Genomic DNA, 19,952 nt, shown 5'->3' with positions numbered 1-19,952 from the left:
TTACAACTTTGTAATTTGTAGCTCTCTGCTGTCAGTAATATTAACAGCATTTCGAATTATGACTATAAACTTGACAACAGCAGATAAAACCCTTAGAAACCTCATTTAGGGGGATGAGGGAGGCTGGGGGAAGGTAGTGACATTTAGGTTTTCCAGCCCTGGGCAGAAGGTGCATTTGACTCTGCAGGTGGGAGGCGGAAGGGTCAAGGCAGGATTCATGAAGAGCAAGGCAGCTGGGCTATTGTTGTCCAGATGATGGGAAACTACAAATATGTCAAGGCTGGGGGTGGTTACATATGGCGAGGCTATAGGATGGTTAAGAGCTGGCTAGTGGGTCCCAGGCTCTGTAGGGTTTTGTCCTCCTGGAAGTGGAAGGAAACTGGACTGATGGCAGAGCAGAGAAAAAAGTAAGACAAAGTCTACGAGGCAGAATTGAGAGAGCAGTCTGGGGCACGTTATTGGACTTTCCTGGGCTTTACTTTCCCTATATGTAAAAGGGACTTATCTCAAAGGTCAAAAATCAAATGATTCTGTATCTGACTGTCAGTCAGTCTATCATCTATCTACCTACCTATCTAATGATTTGGAAATAAACTTGGAGATCTTCAACTTCTAACCTAAACATAGAAAAATTTGAACCCAAAGGGAAACGAATTCCCCAAATCTACATGGCAAATTGGAGGCAAAGCCAATCCTCCAATGCAGGGAGCCTGAGCCATCTCATGAAGCATTATCTCAACATTGTTATTTTTACCATGACCACTACTACTATTAGTCATTCATTGACTCTGCCAGTCATTCAGTAAGCATTCATATTTAATGACCAAATTCTAGTCCATGTATGCATGGAGGGGGCAAAACAAACCCAACTGGTTTCAGTCCCATTTAGTCTCCTGTTACCAAAGCCTTCTTGTTGAAGTGTTTTGTGTTTGTTTATGAATCTTAACAAAGGCTTGACCTTGGCCATCAAAAACAGGAACTGAGAAGTACCTGGGTGTCTTTCTGTGCCACCCATCAAGTCAGACCTGACTGCTTCCTATTCTTCTGCCTAAAAAATGAAGCCCCATCCCCAAGAAAGAAAACTGAGGCAGTACCCCTCTCCTCCTGCTAAACACCCCAGATCACATAGATAATCTGGTAACTCATTGTTCTACTAGTGAGCCAACTAGCAGATGCTGGTGAGGTCTGCTTCCATTTCATTCATTCCCTCATTCATTCCCTCACTGAGGGTCTACCTAGTACAGGCTTTAGCCAGAGAAGGAAAGTGATTTAACCAAGGCCACACAGCTTTATGAGAGCAGGAAGAGGTAGAAGCCATCCTGGAACTGGGATTGTGACTCCCAGCCCAGCATTCTTTTCACCAAATCAAAGGAAAGTCCACCTTTACTGTGCACACCAAGAAAATCACTTCCTTCACTATGACTCTATGGTAGCTTTTGAAAAATCTGTCCGAAGCCCAGGTATCTCCCCAGAACATTTGGCCCATAGATCCATCTGCCTATCAGATGTCTCCATTTGTATGTCACATGAGCCCCCTACACCTAACACAGTGCAAACTGAGCTCAGAATATCCCCCTCTCCAACCCCTTTCTCTAATACTCTATATTTAAATGATTGGCCCCACCACCTACCATGTTGTTCAAGTCAGGAAACTGGGCATCTTCCTTGATTTCTTCCTTTACCCAGGCAATCAATAGAAATTCTACCAGTTAAACATTGGAACATGCTATTAAGATGGAGCTGTACTAGTCTTGGTTTCAGCTGAGATCTCAAGTCTGTAGATACCACTGTGTTTTTTTTTTTTTTTTTTTGCTGATTCATTTTTTAAATAAATTTTTATTGGAGTATAGCTGTTTTATAGTGTTGTGTTAGGGTCTACTTTACAACTCCATGTAACATATATATCCAGCTATACGTCACATATATCCCCTCTTTTTTTCAGACTTCCTTCCACTGAGTAGAGTTCCATGTGCTCTACACGTGCCTATACATGTGCTCAGTCACTCCATTCTGTCCGACTCTTTGTGAACCCATGGACTGTAGCCCTCCAGGCTCCTCTGTCCCTGGGGATTCTCCAGGCAAGAATACTGGAGTGGGTTGCCATGCCCTCCTCCAGGGGATCTTCCCAACCCAGGGAATGAGCCCAGGTTTCCCACATTGCAAGAGAATTCTTTACTGCCTGGGTCACCAGGGAAGCCTGATAGTTATCTGTCTTATACATAATGTCAACAGTGTATATACATCACCCTCAATCTCCTAGGTCATCCCGTCCCTGCCTTCCCCTTTGGTACCCATGTTTGTTTTCCACATCTGTGTCTCTATTTCTGCTCTGTAAATGAGATCATCTATACCAGTTTTTTTCAGATCCCACATATATGTGAAATTACCAGGCAGGACTTGGAAAAGGAAACCCGAAAACCAGATTTGCAAACTTTAGCTCTCCTTTAGACAAGAGGGCCACTAGAGGGCATAGTGCCCCAATGGAGGTGAACCACCAAATCACCAGAGACTTGGGCAGGGGGTTCGGGGGTGGGGTGGGGTGTGGGGTGGGAACCATGAACAAGGGAACCCTTGCCCCCATCAGCAGCTCTCTAGCCCTGGGGCTGATGTATCTGAGGAAGCTCATAGGCATTGCCCAGGCCCTCTCTGGGAGCACTCGTCCCCCAAGACCTTCCCATCCTTTTCCCCCTTTCCCTGATCCTGCTCAACCTCAGAGGGGTAAACATCTGGGGTTAGCCAGATGGGGTAAAGGGCTGGAAGCAAGGCAGGGAAACAGGAGTCACCTTGAGTACCTGTCTGAGGCCTGAGCTAGAGGATGGGAAGGTTTTAGCTTTGAAAAGGTTCAATGGCTTTGATTGGACCAGACATAGTCACTGCTGAACTGAGACTGTCTTGTGACCAGAATTAATTAGAAAACTTTTAATTTCCTGAGAGTGACTGGGAAGTCATGGGATCTGCAAGAGCTGTTATATCTCTAGATCTAGATGTAGAATATACATGCATCTATCCGCAGGGTCAATGGGAGACAAAACAGATTTCATAATTGTACCTTGTGTATACAGTTTGTTTAATATTCCTGTTACACAGTTCACAAATCTTTTTCTTCTATTCATGGCTGGTTCTGCCTATATTTATTTATCACTTGCTGTTTCTAGCCCAACCCAACTTCCTACCTTCCAATACTTTGGATGTACATCCTCTCTCTGGCATCTGGGCTCTCTCCTGTATGTCTTCCTCTGCCAGGAAGGTGGCTTCACCCTTTTCTCCTGCCTGCATCACAGCCGTTCTGGAGATCTGAGACCTAGTTTCTCTTCCTCCAGGAAGTCTTTCTTCCCTCCTCTTCTCCAGCACTCCTGCGTGGTTAGAGAGCTCCCATGGGAGTACCCAGCCAGCAGAGCTTCCCTCTGGCTGATCATTTACCCCTCTGTGCTGCTTCCTCTCCTCTCAAAACTGTCTCCTTCTTGAAGGCAGGAACCAGGCCTCATTCCTCTCCCTATTTTTAGTGTCTAGAGAGTTTCATTTGATGGATGAGTAAATAAATGGTATCTCCAATGTCTGCTACATGCTTCGGAGGACCTGTGCAAGGCACTGAGTGGGCTGTGAATTGAGACCAAGACAACTAACTGAATTCTAAATCTCTGCATTTTCTCTTGGCTACACAGCCATTTCCTTCTCCTAGAGCCAGCATTTTCTGATTTCAAAGTGTCCACAGCTATAAGTGTGTGTGGAAAACTGTCTACTTAGGACCCTCAGTCTCTGTTCCCAATGTTTTTCTCATCCATATGTCAAAGAGCTATTTCCTTTTGGCTTGAAACCAGACCATAAACAAAGGCCAGAGAAACTCTGGGTTATTTTATGATTCCAGTTTAGCCTTTCTCTCACTCTTTTTTTAAAAATTGTTTGAACAGAGCATATTTATTACTTGGCAGGCCAATAAAATGTAAATTAGGTTTGCTGAAGAATGGCCCCAAATTCTCAGGAATTTAACATTTCACAACAACAACAAAAACAACAAACCATGGGAAGGGAGACGAGGGAACTAATATTTAACGGCACTGAGTAAATGACCCATTATTTATCTGCTTTCTCCCATGTAACCCTCAAAACAACCCTAGAGGGTAAATAATCATTATCCTCACTTTCCAGATGAGGGAACTGAGGTTAAATAACTAATTAGGGCCCTCAGCTAGAGAGACCCAAAGCAGAACTCACACCTACAACAGTGACCAGAGCTGTGTTCTTGCCATGACTTGGACGGAGGCCACCAGCCAGGCCACCAGCATGGCTCACTTTTAGATTCTGTTGAAAGTTATCAAGCTTCCTCCCAGAAAATGAACTCTGCATCTTTACTCACAGTTTCGCATAAATTTTAGACAGTTCATAAGATTTTCTTAAAGCCCATCTATAAGCCCCGCAATTAAGAACCCTTTAACTAAAGAATGCAAGTAGCTATCGTCTTGGCCTGATCAATCGTCTAGGACACTTTCGTACTGATTTTCCCTGTGAGATTGAAACTCACTCCTACGGAGTCACTCAATCTTAAGACTCACATATGTCACAACTGTGGATTCTTGGTATCAAGAATTCATCTAAGCAGAGAATTATAAAATTTTAGATTTCAGAATCAGTAAAATCTTAGAATGTCAGAGCTAGAAGGGACCAGGATAGAGGCAAGTCCACATATAATTTCATTCTGCAGCTCTGACAGGTTGGAAATATCAGACATTGAGCCAAGAAAAAGGACAGTGCCTGCTTGAAGCTACCCAGTAATAGTGATGGAATCAGGATTCAAACCAGCACAACATTGTAAAGCAATTATCCTCCAATTAAAATATTAGTTAATTAATTTTTAAAAGAAAAAAGAAAAGGTCCAAGCTCCGGTTGCTGGCTTTCAAGATCATTTGGTTAAAGGATAACCTTTGGAAGGAAAGTCATGCAGTCTGCATGGGGCTGAGAAAGCTGGGGACAGAAGAACATTTGTTGAGTACCTATCAGGTGTCAGGCAGGCCAGGGGATTTGTATCACTGCACTCCTCTGATAACTGTGCAAAATCAGTATGATTATTTTTATATTACAAATGGGGGGACAGGCTCAGAGTGGTGAGGTAACCAGCCCAAGGTCACACAGCTAGGGAAGCATCAGTGACTGTGTCCATTGCTATATTATCCTCATATAGCAGAAGAGGAGAGGCAGAGAGCAAGAGCTTGGTAATGTTTAGCTGGGGCTTTTCCAGAGAGAAAAATTAAGCTGAGAGATACACGTATTCTGGGCTTCTCTGGTGGCTCAGATAATCTGCTCACAATACAGGAAATCTAGGTTCAGTCCCTGGGTCAGGAAGATCTCCTGGAGAAGGAAGTGGCAATCCATTCCAGTGTTCTTGCCTGGAGAATTCCTTGGACAGAGGAGCCTGGCAGACTATAGTCCATGGATTTGCAAAGAGTTGGACACGACTGAGCGACTAAGAGCGACTAACACTGATACATATGGTCTGGAGTGTGAGGAGGTGGACACTATTGTGGGCCTGGGTGAGATATCCCTCAGGATTCTCCGCCTCCCCCAGCCCTCCCCTGGCCTTCCTCTCACCCAGCATCTTCTGATAGCTAATGTGGCCTCTGTGGTTCCCAAGGCTGGGAAGGGGACATTCTAGGTGACAGACATAAAAACCTTCATCACTGAATTGCACACACCCACTCACTGTATAAATCAGATGGTGTTCTGAGGTCTAGATCCTCAATAGTGATGACCCCACCGAGACCCTCTGCCCCATGAACCCTACCAGCACAGCCCCTGGCCTCTTGCTCTAACAGCCCCAACTATTTTCTTTTACGTAAATATGAGTCCTCATTTACAGTTACGATGTTCTAATTAATTGCTGCTGTTGTTCAGTTGCTCAGTTGTGTCCGATTCTTTGAGACCCCATGGACTGCAGCCAGGCTTCCCTGTCCCTCACCATCTCCCAGAGTTTGCCCACGTTCATATCCATTGTGTCAGTGATGTCATCCAGCCATCTCATCCTCTGTTGCCCTCTTCTCCTTCTGCCCTCAGTCTTTCCCAGTGTCAAGGTATTTTCCAATGAGTTGGCATAATATTTAAAGCCTAAGGTGCACATTTCTGTACATTATTTCACTTAACTTCCATGCAACTCGGTGAGGCTAAATATTAACTAGGTCCTCCTGCTACAGACAGGGACACTGAGGTACAGTGAGGTTACGTAACTCTCCCAAGGTCACACAACCAGCGAATGTCTGAACCTGGATTCAAACCCGATTTGTCTAAATGGAAAGTCTGTTCTCTTTTCACAAGTATCTCTATTGAGTTCCCATTGCAGGGGTTAAGAAAGCAGGGAAGTTTCTTGGTGCCTTTGTGAAGGAGACACAGCTCGCCTCAGGGAGGTTGTAGGACTTGCTGAAGGGCACCCTCGGGGACGAGGCTGGTGTTGTCATCAGATCCAGGTCTCCTGACTCCCAGTCTGGAGGACATCCTCCCAGACCATATTGCCATTCCTATCAGACCATGTAATTTCTTTTTCTGATTGGGACACGAAGCCAACAGCCAACAAGGATCACAATCTGTCTGCCTGAAGTCTCCCTCTGTTAGGAGATGAAGGCTTTTTTTAAAAAAAAAAAAAAAATGCATTTCAACGAAGAACTAGGTTAAATCACCCTTGTGTGTGTTGACTTGGCCTGCACGTCCTTGAGAAACTCCAGGTTCCTCTTCTTGCCCCCTGGATGGCAGACAAGACTGCTGATTGGCTCCAACAGCCTGGTGGCCTGCTCAGCTTCTGCTCCGTCTCACTACCCACCACCCTGCACCCCTTCCAGTTGCTAGCTCCTGGTCCCCACCAACATCCCCATCCAAACGCTGACCAAGTCTTCTCAGTTCCACATTCTAAACATTGCACGGCATCACTCTAGTCCTGAGTCATCTCCCAGCTGGATTGTCGTAACATCTCCCAGCATGCCCCTGCCTACAGCCTTCTCTAATCTGTCCTTCCCTCTGCAGCCAGAGGCTTCCCATTGCTCTTTAAAGCCCTTCTATTGCTCTCCATTGTCTTCATGTTCCTTCTAGTTCAACTTCCTCACAGGCTGCCATTTTGGTCTCATCTCCTGCATCTGCAGTCCTTTAGCCATAATGCACCTGTTACAGCTCCTACAGCCCGCCTTCCTTCCTTCCCTCTCTGTCTGAGATGCCCTCTCTCCAACAACCCACCCCAGGCAATCTGCCTAATTTCTCTTCAGTCTTAAAAAGTCAGTTTAGATGTCACTTCTGTTGTGAAGACTTCCCTGACTAACTAAAACTGTGTTTGAGCCTTCTCCTGCCTCTATGTGTAGACAGTTTTGTCTTCGGTATGTTCACGGCTATTAATACAACCCCTCTGCCTAGAACTTTACCTGGCTTATGGCAGACACTCACGGTATATATTTTTTTTAATTGGAGTATAACTACTTTACAGTTTTTGTTAGTTTCTGCTATACAACAATGTGAATCAGCTATGTGCAAACATGTATCTCCACCCTCTTGAGCCTTCCCCTCTACCCCATCCCATCCCTCCAGGTCATCAGAGAGCATGAGCTGAACTCCCAGTGCGATACAGCAGCTTCCTACTAGCCATCTGCTTTACACATGGTGGTGTATATATTTTTAAATGGACATTTCCCATGGCTCTCTGGGATTCCTCCACAACAGGACTTACTATACAGATTGTAAGTGTCCCTTTCCTTTATCCAGCTCCCCAAGTAGACCAGAAGTTCCGTGAGTCAGGGACCATGGCTTCTTGGTCAGTACTTTGCCCCAGTGCTTAGTAGGATTCCTGGAATGCACTAATGGTGTACTAATGTTTGATGAACAAGGGTTGGGTGTTGAGGGGAGGAAACTCTGGGTCTGGGCCAAGGGAGGGACATTCTGCCAAGAAATTCATTTGCTTCCAACACAAAACCATGTTGGAGGTGCTGACATAGAGTAGGAGAACCCATCAAATTGGACATCAGACACTGGCCACAAACTAAGTACAGGCCACCTCTGGAGGGACCCTCATCTCACTGAGATTAGTCACATATGGGATCCCTTAGGTACACATGCTCAAACTCTTCTTCCAGGCAACTCCTTCTCTTTCCTTTGCCCTGACATCAGAGGTGAGCTAGGCAGGGGCAGTGTGGGATGTGTCCAGGTGTGGAGCACAGCAGTTTGTGATCCTGGGGAAGCCGTGTGCTGCACACCATCAGGTCGTGTGTGGGGGGCGGTGTGGGGGGGCGAGGGCTGCACTGTGGCACATGGAGATGGCCAGGACTTTGGAGAGCAAGGGTTTTCTGATGTAGGGCAGAGCCTACTCCATTGGTCAGGTGGTTATTAAAGCAGACTTCAAGGTGACTGTGAGGGGACTCTCCCCCAGTTCTTACCACGATCTCTACATTGTTGTACTGGATCTAGAATACTGGTCTAAAACCTGGTCTGCCAACTACTTGCCCCTCCCTCCAAGGACATCACCCTGCCCTCCATGTTTCCTGTTAGGTCACTGTTTACCCCTGAGCCATGAGGATGCAACCAACGGTGTGGGCTAGTGCCGAGTCATGGACCAGAAAGGAAGCTTTCCTGCACAGAGTGTGGTGAGAACTCCATAAACTCTCCCCATGGTTGAAAGGAGGATGCCCACTTCTGGGGAGAGAGAGTCTGTATACAGAGAGTTAATATCATCCTTTTCCTTTCTTCTCCATCAACTATAATTCTTTCTCTGAGAAACTAAGTGTTCAGAAAGGAGACATGGGTCAATCCAAAACAAAAGGGTAAAAGATAAGCAGAAATTGTCACAATCAGTCACAACCCCTTATGTAGTGACCTTGAAATGAAAATCAACACCCAGGAACCTAGAATTACTAAACAATCCTTAAAAAATCAAGCAAGCCAGAAGGCGACCTCTAGTTTCATCATGACATGCTTTGGGGGCCTTGTGGACGTTTTATGAGTAAGCCAAGAGGAAAAGTGAGTTGGCAAAGGAGACATAAAGGCAGAAAGATGCTCAGAGGATGAGTGGGAAGGCGGGGAAGATGGAAGGAGGCTGAGGGGAGAGAGGCAGGAAAGGAGGGTGGGGAGGGGGGAAATAGAGGTGGGAAGGGAGGAACACATCCATTGAAGTAAGACGGAGAGACAGAAGGAGACGGGACAAGGTGGGGACAGGCAAAATAGCAGTGAGCGGAAAGAAGAGAAGGGAAGGGAGCTGGAGCACAGAAAGATGGAAGGCAAAAAGAGATTTGTTCTAGAGACCAGATTTGTGGTTGCCAAGAGGGTGGAGGAGGGAGGAGGATGGACTGGGAGTTTGGCATTGGTAGATGCAAGCTATTACACTTAGAATGGATAAGCAACAAGATCTTACTGTATAGCACAGGAAATTATATCCAGTCTCTTGGGATAAACTATAATGGGAAAGGATACTTTAAAAAAGAATGCATAAATATGTATCTATACAAGTCACTTTGTGTATGGCAGAGATTGGCACAACATTGTAAATCAACTATACTTCAAAAAAAAATAAAATTTAAAAACCTAGAAAAAGAGATATATTCAGGGTGAGAAAGAGGAGACCAAGACCAAGTCAAGGTCTTTCTCAGCAGGCTCGGGATGAGCTTCTGGCCTGTGTGCTTACATACCTTAGATGATGGAAGACTCACTCTCTTGTTGGGGGCAGAGGAGAGAAAGAGAGATAGGTCAGCACAGATGTGGGTGGGTCATGGATCCAGGTGCCTGAGGAAGACTTGAGGTGTGGAAGAGACATATGGGGAGGGGTGTCCATTGGGAGGGCAGGAGGTAAGCAGGACAATCCAGAGGTGACACCAGCAGAACCAGCCACATCTATCCTCACCCCAGGGTCTCAGCCCTCACCTGAATTGGAGGCTACATTCCTGAGGTGCCTGGTAAATCCTGGCATACCTGGGTCCTCTCAGCTGGATGTGAGCTGGCCCAGGGCTGGGGGAGGGGAAAGGGGAACCTGCCAAGGATACAGGCTTCTTCTGTGTAGGGCACAGCAGCTGTGGTGCCACCGATGATGTAGCTGTAGAAGGAAACCTCGAGGGTGTAGCAATAAGAAGTGTGGTCCAGCAGCCCTCCGAGGAAGCGACGGCCAGTTCCTGCCTTCACAGCATCCCGGTTAAAGGACGTGCTGGACTGTGAGAGACAAAGACAGGAGAAGAGAATCAGGGCCGGACACCTGCAGGCTAAGGGACCTTGAGCGAATCTTACAGCACCTCTGGGTCTCAGCTTCCTCATCTGAAAAGTCTGATATGAATCCTAATTTGCAGGATTACTATAAGGATGGGTTACACAGACAATTAAATGAAAGCATCCAGCACGGTTCTTAGGTTAGTAACTTCCATTTACATCACTTTGATGACAAGGGTTCATATAGTCAAAGCTATGGTTTTTCCGGTAGTCACATATGGATGTGAGAGTTGGACCATAAAGAAGGCTGAACACTGAAGAATTGATGCTTTTGAAATGTGGTGTGGAGAAGGCTCTCGAGAGTCCCCTGTAGTGCAAGGAGATTAAACCAGTCATTCCAACCTTGAATATTCATTGGAAGGAGTGTTGCTGAGATCCAATACTTTGGCCAGTGGATATGAACAGCTGACTCACTGGAAAATGACTGGAAAGATTGAAGGCAAAAGGAGAAAGGGGTGGCATAGGATAAGCTGGTTAGACAGCATCATTGACTGAATGGACTGGGACATAGCGGAGGACAGAGGAGCCTCTTACAGTCCATGGGATCGCAAAGAGTCAGACATGACTTGGCAACTGCACAACAACAACAAAGAGAACAAATGCCAGAGGTCCGTGAAAGCAGACACCAGGGCCAGGGTCTGACTCTGGGAGGTGCTTAGTGGGTTTCTTCTCTTGTTAAAGCTGGAGTCAGATCAGCTAAACAAAGGCCAGCTCCTCAGACAAGAGGAGTGTGATCCTCCCTCACTGACAGGTGACGAGCTGCTTGTGGGCGTGGGCAGAGCTTGTTTACGTCTGTCTTTATCACCCACACAAGACACAGCACAAGTAGGTGTTCTGTGAACGTTAAAGCAAGTCTAACGCAGCGAAAGACAGGGTGGCAATGGGAAGGAGGGGGTGGCCTGGGGAGGGGACCTGGGGCTGGCTGACAGCCAACTCTTGACTCACGTAGGAGAAGTCCTCGGCGTTCTGGCAGAGGAGCTTGGGGAAAACCGCCTGCCTCTGGAACCGCTCTTCATCCTCAAAGATGTTGCCATACATGAAACCATTCATCATGGTGGAGTGGGCGTGGATGTCAATATAAAACTCCAGGCTTGTTTTCTGTTGAGAGAAAGGATAACAAATGAGATGTCAGGACCACAGAGTTTGCCTTAAATACACATGTGCGTGCGCGCGCGCGCATACACACACACACACACACACACACACACCATTTCCTTTTGAGCTAGCCCTCTGTCTACTCAGTTGTAGCAATGTGAAGGATTGAGAGGAGCGAGGATCAATTTCTCTTTATTTTGAACACCATCTGTCTTCAAGGTCTCAGAGCACTACCATTAGCAGTCCTCCTTCAAGTTCTTCTGAAGTAATGCTACCTACCCAGAACAGTAAACACATTCATAACTAAAGGCTTTAGCAGAATTTGTTTCTCTGATTAATGAGAAATACCTTCAGGTAACATTATTATATTTACATTGGGCCTGCTAATGGTTTTGCCCCAGTTGGGTCATTTCTAACAGAGGGAGTCTGGGGTAAACTAAATCATGTACCCTCTTTGAAATTTTTATTTTCAAAATGGGTATTTTAATTCTAGTCTCAGAGAGTTAGAGTGGGAATCCAACTCAGCAACGGTCATTACTATCATTTACTGCGTAGTTAATGAATGCCAGATTCTATTCTGGGAGTTTCACATAGGACATCTTAGCTAATTCTGCTATTAAACCTCATTTCATGATGCCACACCTACTCCACAGTAGTATATAGTGTATGGGAAAAGTAACCTTGCAATTTATAAAGATGATTGTAACTAGTCTTTCTCTGCTGTCTGCTCACATTCCCTATTTAAGGCACTCCCTACCTCGATACAGTATTATTTATTAAGCTTCTCATTTATGAGCTCCCTGAAAGTAGAAAGAGTGTCTGGAAAGAACCCAGTACCTGTTCATGAAGGATGCTCAGTAGCCAGATGCAGAATGACTAAATAAACCACTCAGAGGGATAACTTCAGACACTGTAATGGACTGGCAGGAACTGGGGAACTCTCAGGCCCTTACAGGGCTTCTCAGGTGGCTCAGTGGTAAAGAATCTGCTTGCCAATGCAGGAGATGCATGAGACTCGGGTTAGATCCCTGGGTCAGGAAGATCCCCCGGAGAAGGAAGCAGCAACTAACTCCAGTATTCTTGCCTGGAGAATCCCATGGACAGAGAAGACTGGTGGGCTATGGCCCATGGGGTCACAAAGAGCAGGACATGACTTAACAACACAGCATGCATGCAGCACACAGGCCCTTAGAACTTCAGTATCGCTCAAATCTGACTTTCTCTTCCTGTATATCAGTCTAATTTATATCTGTTAATCATGTCTGAGAGTAACAGGGGCCTCCATTGGGGAAGGGACTTGTCCAAGTTCATGGCCTAACTGGGACTGAAACCCAGGTCTCCTGACCCGTTTGCACAGTTAATGTAATACCATCAATGAGCAACACTAAAAACAGCCAAGGCAAGACCTGGCCATCTTTCCATCCACTTTCTAGCATTCAGTCCTGGGAAAGAAGAAAAATCCATGCTTAGAAGAATTCTCCCTCTGTGGGACACTTTCAAACAAAGTTAAGACCAAATGAAAACCATGTTGCTTCTAGAATGTGGGCCTGATGATTGTCATTTCATTTGCCTCAGACTTGGAGTGAAAAATTGTGTCTTGCCAAGCTCCCAGTTCTCTGGGTGGCATAAACTGCCTTCTGAGAGATACAAGATGCACAGCTCTCTGTGATATTAAACTCATCATTTTCAGCTTTGAAGGTGGAATACACAATGATTCAACAGGAGCCCTATAAAAGTCATCTTTGCAATTTTATTTTCTTCAATTGTCTGTTTTTTCCTCTGAGCTTTTGATGAGCTGCAGAGGAAAGGAGGCGGTAGAGAGATGACTTAAAAAAATGTGGAAGGAAAAACCACAGTTTATAGCTCTGAGTGTGGGCTCTATTGGAAACCAGTTTCTCTGACCTTTCCCAGATCAGCTCAGGTGGGGAGGTTGCCTGATTAAGGCCGGGAGTAAGTTAGTGAAGGAGCAAGAATTAGAGCCTGGATCTTCGGAAAACCATTCTGGACTGGCTTCTACTGCCCCATCCCGACACCTAGAACCTGATGTGATTCGACTTTAAATAACTGGAAGTGAATAATATTGATTGATTTACATGGCTCAAAAGCCAATAAGAGTGACCTTTTATTCTTATGAAGCAGGGCAAAGGCTAACAGAGCTTTGCCAAGAGAATGCACTGGTCATAGCAAATGCTCTCTCCCAACACACAAGAGGTAACACTACATGTGGACATCACCAAATGGTCAACACCGAAATCAGATTGATTATATTCTTCACAGCCAAAGATGGAGAAGCTCTATACAGTCAACAAGAACAAGACTAGGAGCTGACGTGACTCAGATCATGAACTCCTTATTGCAAAATTCAGACTTAAGTTGAAGAAAGTAGGGAAAACCATTAGGCCATGCTAGACCAGGTATGACCTAAATCAAATCCCTTATGATTATACAGTGGAAGTGACAAATAGATTCAAGGGATTAGAGCTGATAGACAGAGTGCCTGAAGAACTATGGACGGAGGCTGGCAACACTGTACAGGAGGTGGTGATAAAAACCATCCTCAAGAAGAAATGCAAAAAGGCAAAATGGTTGTCTGGGGAGGCCTTACAAATAGCTGAGAAAAGGAGAGAAGCAAAAGGCAAAGGAGAAAAGGAAAGATATACCCATCTGAATGCAGAGTTCCAAAGTTAAGCAAGGAGAGAGGAGAAAGACTTCCTCAGTGATCAATGCAAAGAAATAGAGGAAAACAATAGAATGGGAAAGACTAGAGATCTCTCATGAAAATTAGAGATACCTGGGAACATTTCATGCAAAGATGGGCACAATAAAGGATAGAAACAGTGTGAACCTAACAGAAGCAGAAGATATTAAGTAGAAGCGGCAGGAATACACAAAAGAACTATACAAAAGAGATCTTAATGACCCAGATAATCACGATGGTGTGATCACTAACCTAGAGCCAGACATCCTGGAATGTGAAGTCAAGTGGGCCTTAGGAAGCCTCACTATGAACAAAGCTAATGGCATGATGGAATTCCAGGTCAGCTATTTCAAATCCAAAAGATGATGCTGGGAAAGTGCTGCTCTCAATGGGCCAGCAAATTTGGAAAACTCAGCAGTGGCCACAGGACTGGAAAAGGTCAGTTTTCATTCCAATCCCAAAGAAGGGCAGTGTCAAATAGTGTTCAAACTACCACACAAATGCACTCATCTCACATGCAAGCAAAATGATGCTCAAAATTCTCCAAACTAGGCTTCAATAGTACGTGAACTGAGAACTTCCAGGTGTTCAAGCTGGATTTAAAAAAGGCAGAGGAACCAGAGATCAAATTGCCAACATCTGTTGGATCACAGAAAAACAACAACAATTCCAGAAAAACATCTACTTCTGCTTCACTGACTACACTAAAGCCTTTGATTGTGTGGATCACAACAAACTGTTTAAAATTCTTCAAGAGATGGGAATACCAGACCACCATCCCTGCCTCCTGAGATATCTGTATGCAGGTCAAGAAGCAACAGTTAGAACTGGACATGGAACAACAGACTGGTTCCAAATTGGGAAAGGAGTACGTCAAGGCTGTGTTGTCACCTTGCTTATTTAACTTATATGCAGAGTACATCATGCAAAATGCCGGACTGGATGAAGCACAAGCTGGAATCAAGATTGCAGGGAGCCATCTGTCTGTCTTCTTTGGAGAAGTGTCTGTTTAGGTCATTTTCCTACTTTTTGATTGGGTTGTTTGTTTTTCTGATATTGAGTTGTATGAGATGCTTGTATATTTTGGAAATTAATCCTTTGTCAGTTGTTGAAAAGATGCTCCTTATTAGAGAAATGCAAATCAAAATTAAAATGAGATATCACCTCACACTGGTCAGAATGGCCAGCATCCAAAAGTCTACAAACAATAAATGCTGGAGAGGGAATGAAGAAAAGGGAACACTCTTGCATTGTTGGTGGGAATGTAAATTGATACAGCCACTATGGAAGACAGTATGGAGATTCCTAAAAAACTAGAAATAAACCCACCATGTGATCCAGTAATCCCACTCCAAGGCATGCACCTTGAGGAAATCAAAATGAAAATACACATGTACTCCAATGTTCACTGCAGCACTATTTACAATAGCTAGAACATGGAAGCAACCTAGATGTCCACTGAAAGATGATGGATAAAGAAGTTGTGGTACATACACAAAATGGAATATTCAGTTCAGTTCAGTTGCTCAGTGGTGTCTGACTCTTTGTGATCCCATGAACCTCAGCACGCCAGGCTTCCCTGTCCATCACCAACTGCCAGAGTCTACCCAAACCCATGTCCATTGAGTTGGTGATGCCATCCAACCATCTCATCCTCTGTTGTTCCCTTCTCCTCTTGCCCTCAATCTTTCCCAGCATCAGGGTCTTTTCAAATGAGTCAGCTCTTTGCATCAGGTGGCCAAAGCATTGGAGTTTCAGCTTACTTACCATAAAAACGAACACATTTGAGTCAGTTCTAGTGAGCTGAATGAACCTAGAGCCTATTATACAGTGTGAAGTGAGTCAGAAAGAGAAAGATAAATATTGTATACCAACGCACATATATGGAATCTAGAAAGATAGTACTGATGAATTTATTTTCAAGGCAGCAATGGAGAAGCAGACACAGAGAACAGACGTAAGGACATGGGGAGAGGGGAGAAGAAGCTGAGATTTATGGGGAGAGCAACATGGAAACTTACATTACCGTATGTGAAACAGACAGCCAATGGGAATCTGCCATATATCTCAGGGGATTCAAACAGAGGCTCTTATCAACCTAGAGGGATGGGATGGGGGGGAGATGCAAGGAAGGTTCAAGAGAGGGGACATATGTACACCTATGACGGATTCATGTTGATGTTTCACAGAAAACAACAAAATTCTGTAAACCAATGATCTTTCAATTAAAAAATAAATAATTTTTTTAGAATGTGTTAAAAAAAAAAGATTACAGAGAGAAATATCAATAACCTCTGACATGCAGATGACACTATCCTTATGGCAGAAAGCGAAGAGGAACTAAAGAGCCCCTTGATGAAAGTGAAAGAGGAGAGTGAAAAAGCTGGCTTAAAATTCAGCATTCAAAAAACAAAGATCATGGCATCCAGTCCCATCACTTCATAGCAAATAGATGGGGAAACAACGGAAACAGTGACAGCCTTTATTTTCTTGGGCTCCAAAATCTCTGCAGATGATGACTGCCACTAGAAATTAAAAGATACTTGCTCCTTGGAAGAAAAGCTATGACCAACCTAGATAACATATTAGAAAGTAGAAACATTACTTTGCTGACAAAGGTCCATCTAGTCAAACTATGGTTTTTCCAGTAGTCATGTGTGGATGTGAGAGTTGAATCATAAAGAAAGTTGAGCACCAATGAATAGATGATTTTGAACTGTGGCATTGGAGAAGACTCCCAAGAGTCACTTGGACTGCAAGGAGATCAAACCAGTCAATCCTAAAGGAAATCAGCCCTGAATATTCATTGGAAGGACTGATGCTGAAGCTGAAGCTCCAACACTTTGGCCAGCTGAGGCGATCTGACTCATTGGAAAAGACCCTGATGCTAGGAAAGGTTGAAGGCAGGAGGAGAAGGGGATGACAGAGGATGAGATCATTGGGTGGCATCATTGACTCGATGGACATGAGTTGAGCAAGCTCTGGGAGTTGGTGATGGACAGGGAAGCCTGGCGTACTGAAGTCCACAGGGTCGCAAAGAGTCGGACATGACTGAGCGATTGAACAACAACAATCTCATCGTATATACTTGGTAATTTTATCTCCTCTTTTTCAGTTTTTATGCTTCTAATTTCTTTTTTGTGTCTAACTGCATTGGCTAGTACCTCCACAACAAATTTAAAGGATCATCTATTTTCTCTAATTTTTTGGCCATGCTGCATGGCTTGTAGGTTCCCTGACTAGGTTTGACCTCAGGCCACCACAGTGAACACACTGAGTCCTTACAACTAGAGCATCTGGGAATTCCGAGAGATTATTTAGTTTCTAAGATCTCTTCCCTCTCTGAGAGTTTAGATTTTACCTGGAGTAGAAAAGGGTCTAGGAAATTAGCCGGTATAGTGTCTGAGCTTGAAGTTCTAGTTCTTTTTCTTCTTCATTGCACATATTCAGCACTTTGCTGGCGATACCAAAGACCACAGATACTAATTTCATCACCATCCTACTATGTTTTCTGCCTAAACTGGCCTGTGGGCTCATGTTGGTCCATTAGAACAGAGCAAGGAAGGCAAGCAGAGTTCCTAACTCTGGTTCTAAGGTTCACATAATCTATAACCATGAACAGTAGCAGCTGTTCACTGAACCTCAATTTCTGCATCTTTAAAAGTGGCTGTTGGATGAGAGAAAAGAGATACCGCTTTCTTAAACTGTCCATAATTTCTTCTCACATTCTGTTAAAATGGAAATGGCAACCCACTCCAGTACTCTTGCCTGGAAAATCCCATGGATGGAGAAGCCTGGTAGGTTACATACAGTCCATGGGGCTACAAAGATTTGGACACAAGTGAGCCATTTCACTCACTTATGTTAAAATAAATCCTTTCATCTTCTGCAAACAGCTTCTTGCTTGGGCCTTGATGTCAGTCCTTGTAACTGTGTAGGTATCCTTGTGTCCTGTATGGATATCCTTGTGTCCTGTATAGGTATACTTGTCTACTTGTTACTGTAATCTGGCTAGAAAGTATGTCTGTCTGCCTATTAGCATATTGAGGACACAGACCAAGTCTGACCCCATTCCATCATTTCTTTCTGGTTTTACTACAATAGCTTCTGACCTGATTTCCTTGATGCTTCAGAACAATCTTTTAAAATGTAAACAAATAATGGCACTTCTTTAACTGAAACTGCTCTATCTCTCCCTATCGCTCACAGGATAGACTCCAAACCCCTTCATATATTATAAAAGGCCCTGTGTGATCTGGCCCTCTTCCCCTGCCTACTATCAGCTCTCATAACTTCTGGTCTGATACTCTATACTTCAGTCCTATGGAGCTGCCTGGAGTATTTCAAACCTCTAGGCTTGTGACTTTCATCTCCATATTTACACATAATGAATATCTCCTCTGCTTGAAATACAAGTTCTCTTTATCTGCATAACCCTGAGACAACCTTAAGACTTAAGGCAAACTAAGGAGATGCTCACCAGTTCCATATCCTTTTCCTGGACCCTGGACAACATCTCTCAGTCTTCCTTGGTATTTGGTTGGGATCAAAAGGGGTGTGGGCAGTGGTAATAAGTGCCACTTCCAGACCTGGCCATCAAACACATACACAATTGCCCACATTCTTGCTTTTGTGCATGGAAGCTACATGTAAAATCAATGGTATTGTAATAAGGAAAAAGGCTAGTTCGCTGAGTCAACACTGGGAGGAAAATTGCCAGGCAAGTCACTTGACCTGCATCAGACTGTAATGAATCTTCACTGTATTCAGCCATTGAGATTTGGGGACTGCTTATTATAGCAACTAAAATTGTTCACCTGACTCGTACAAAAATATTAATTCAAGTAGCCATTTTTATCCCTCAGGGATGAGTGAACAGCCCCTGTGTGCTCTCACAATTCTCTCTCCTGGCACTGACCACATGGCATAATCATGCTTTGTTTATTTCCATCTCCCATTAGAATGTGAACTCTTTCAGGGAAGGGACCATACATTCTTGGTTTTTTTAAATTCACAGGACCAGAGCAAGCCCTGGTATATAGTAGGTTATCACTGGAGGTTTAGTGGGAGAATGAATAGAAAATGAATCAACGAACTGATGGAAGAATGAGTGAATTAAATGAATGAACAGCTGCATCTAAACTTTTTCCCAGCAGTCAAATGAGGTACTATTTTTGTGGCTATGTCAGAGCAAGGGGTGTGCTGCTAATGCAGGGCCCTTAATTACAATTTTGGGACTGAGAATAGAATGAGGGGACAGCATCTTTGTTCTTTCCTTCCAAACTTACAAACCTTAATCAAAACCAAGAGATGAAGGGCTGTCCCCTTGCCAGCAGCCAACAGCTCATTCTGCAACAGGGGCCTAAAGAGTAAATTAAAATCAGTGCCAATAAAATTAAAACTACCTTAGGGCATATTTGGAACATAATTTAGTGTGGAGTTTGCTTCCTCCTAGACACCAGGGAGGAAATGAGTTTTTCCTTTATTCTATGTTCTGAGCTGCTTCACCTAGGCTGGCACAAGCCAAAGCCTGAGCCTGGTGCTGTTCTGTGGGGCTGCCTCCTCCAACTTAGGGCAACACTTCAGGGCTTACCACATATACAGTCTAATGAAGGAAGGGAAACCCAACCTAGGAAGGGCAGAGGGACTTATCTTAGATTTGGAGACAAGAAAGAAACTGAAGCTTAGGCGAAGATGAGGGCAAGTTGAGGAGGGACAGCATCTTACTCTTCTCTTTGTACAGAGGAGGGACCGAAGCTCAGGGAGTTTAAGTAACTTGTCCAGAATGATGCAGCAGGAAGGAGCAGAGACTCAAACCCAGGCTCTGGTTACAAGTCCACAGCCATCATCCTGCCATGCTTGCAGGAGCTCCAGTCCAGCTAGGCAGTCGCCCTCATCACAGGAAGGAAGCCCCACGTAGCCCCCTTCATCTCTCAGCTGGGGACTGAGA

The 19,952-nt window shown here is 44.5% G+C and overlaps 1 protein-coding gene across 1 annotated transcript in view; it reads right to left on the bottom strand.

Moving 5' to 3' along the window:
* AGBL4 (AGBL carboxypeptidase 4) overlaps positions 1-19,952 on the bottom strand; it is a 1,414,426-nt gene that overhangs the window by 37,296 nt on the left and 1,357,178 nt on the right. The window contains exons 10-11 of the mRNA XM_061120044.1: positions 11,155-11,307; positions 9,993-10,155 (exon numbers count right to left, since the gene is read on the bottom strand). Of these exons, the coding sequence (XP_060976027.1) occupies positions 9,993-10,155; positions 11,155-11,307 (316 nt within the window). The remainder of the gene's footprint in view (positions 1-9,992; positions 10,156-11,154; positions 11,308-19,952) is intronic.

Source organism: Dama dama, chromosome 20 (genome assembly GCF_033118175.1).
Source record: "Dama dama isolate Ldn47 chromosome 20, ASM3311817v1, whole genome shotgun sequence".
NCBI classification, from domain to species: domain Eukaryota; kingdom Metazoa; phylum Chordata; class Mammalia; order Artiodactyla; family Cervidae; genus Dama; species Dama dama.
Note: the sequence above shows the minus strand (reverse complement) of the source record. Positions and strands in the feature narration are given on the sequence as shown.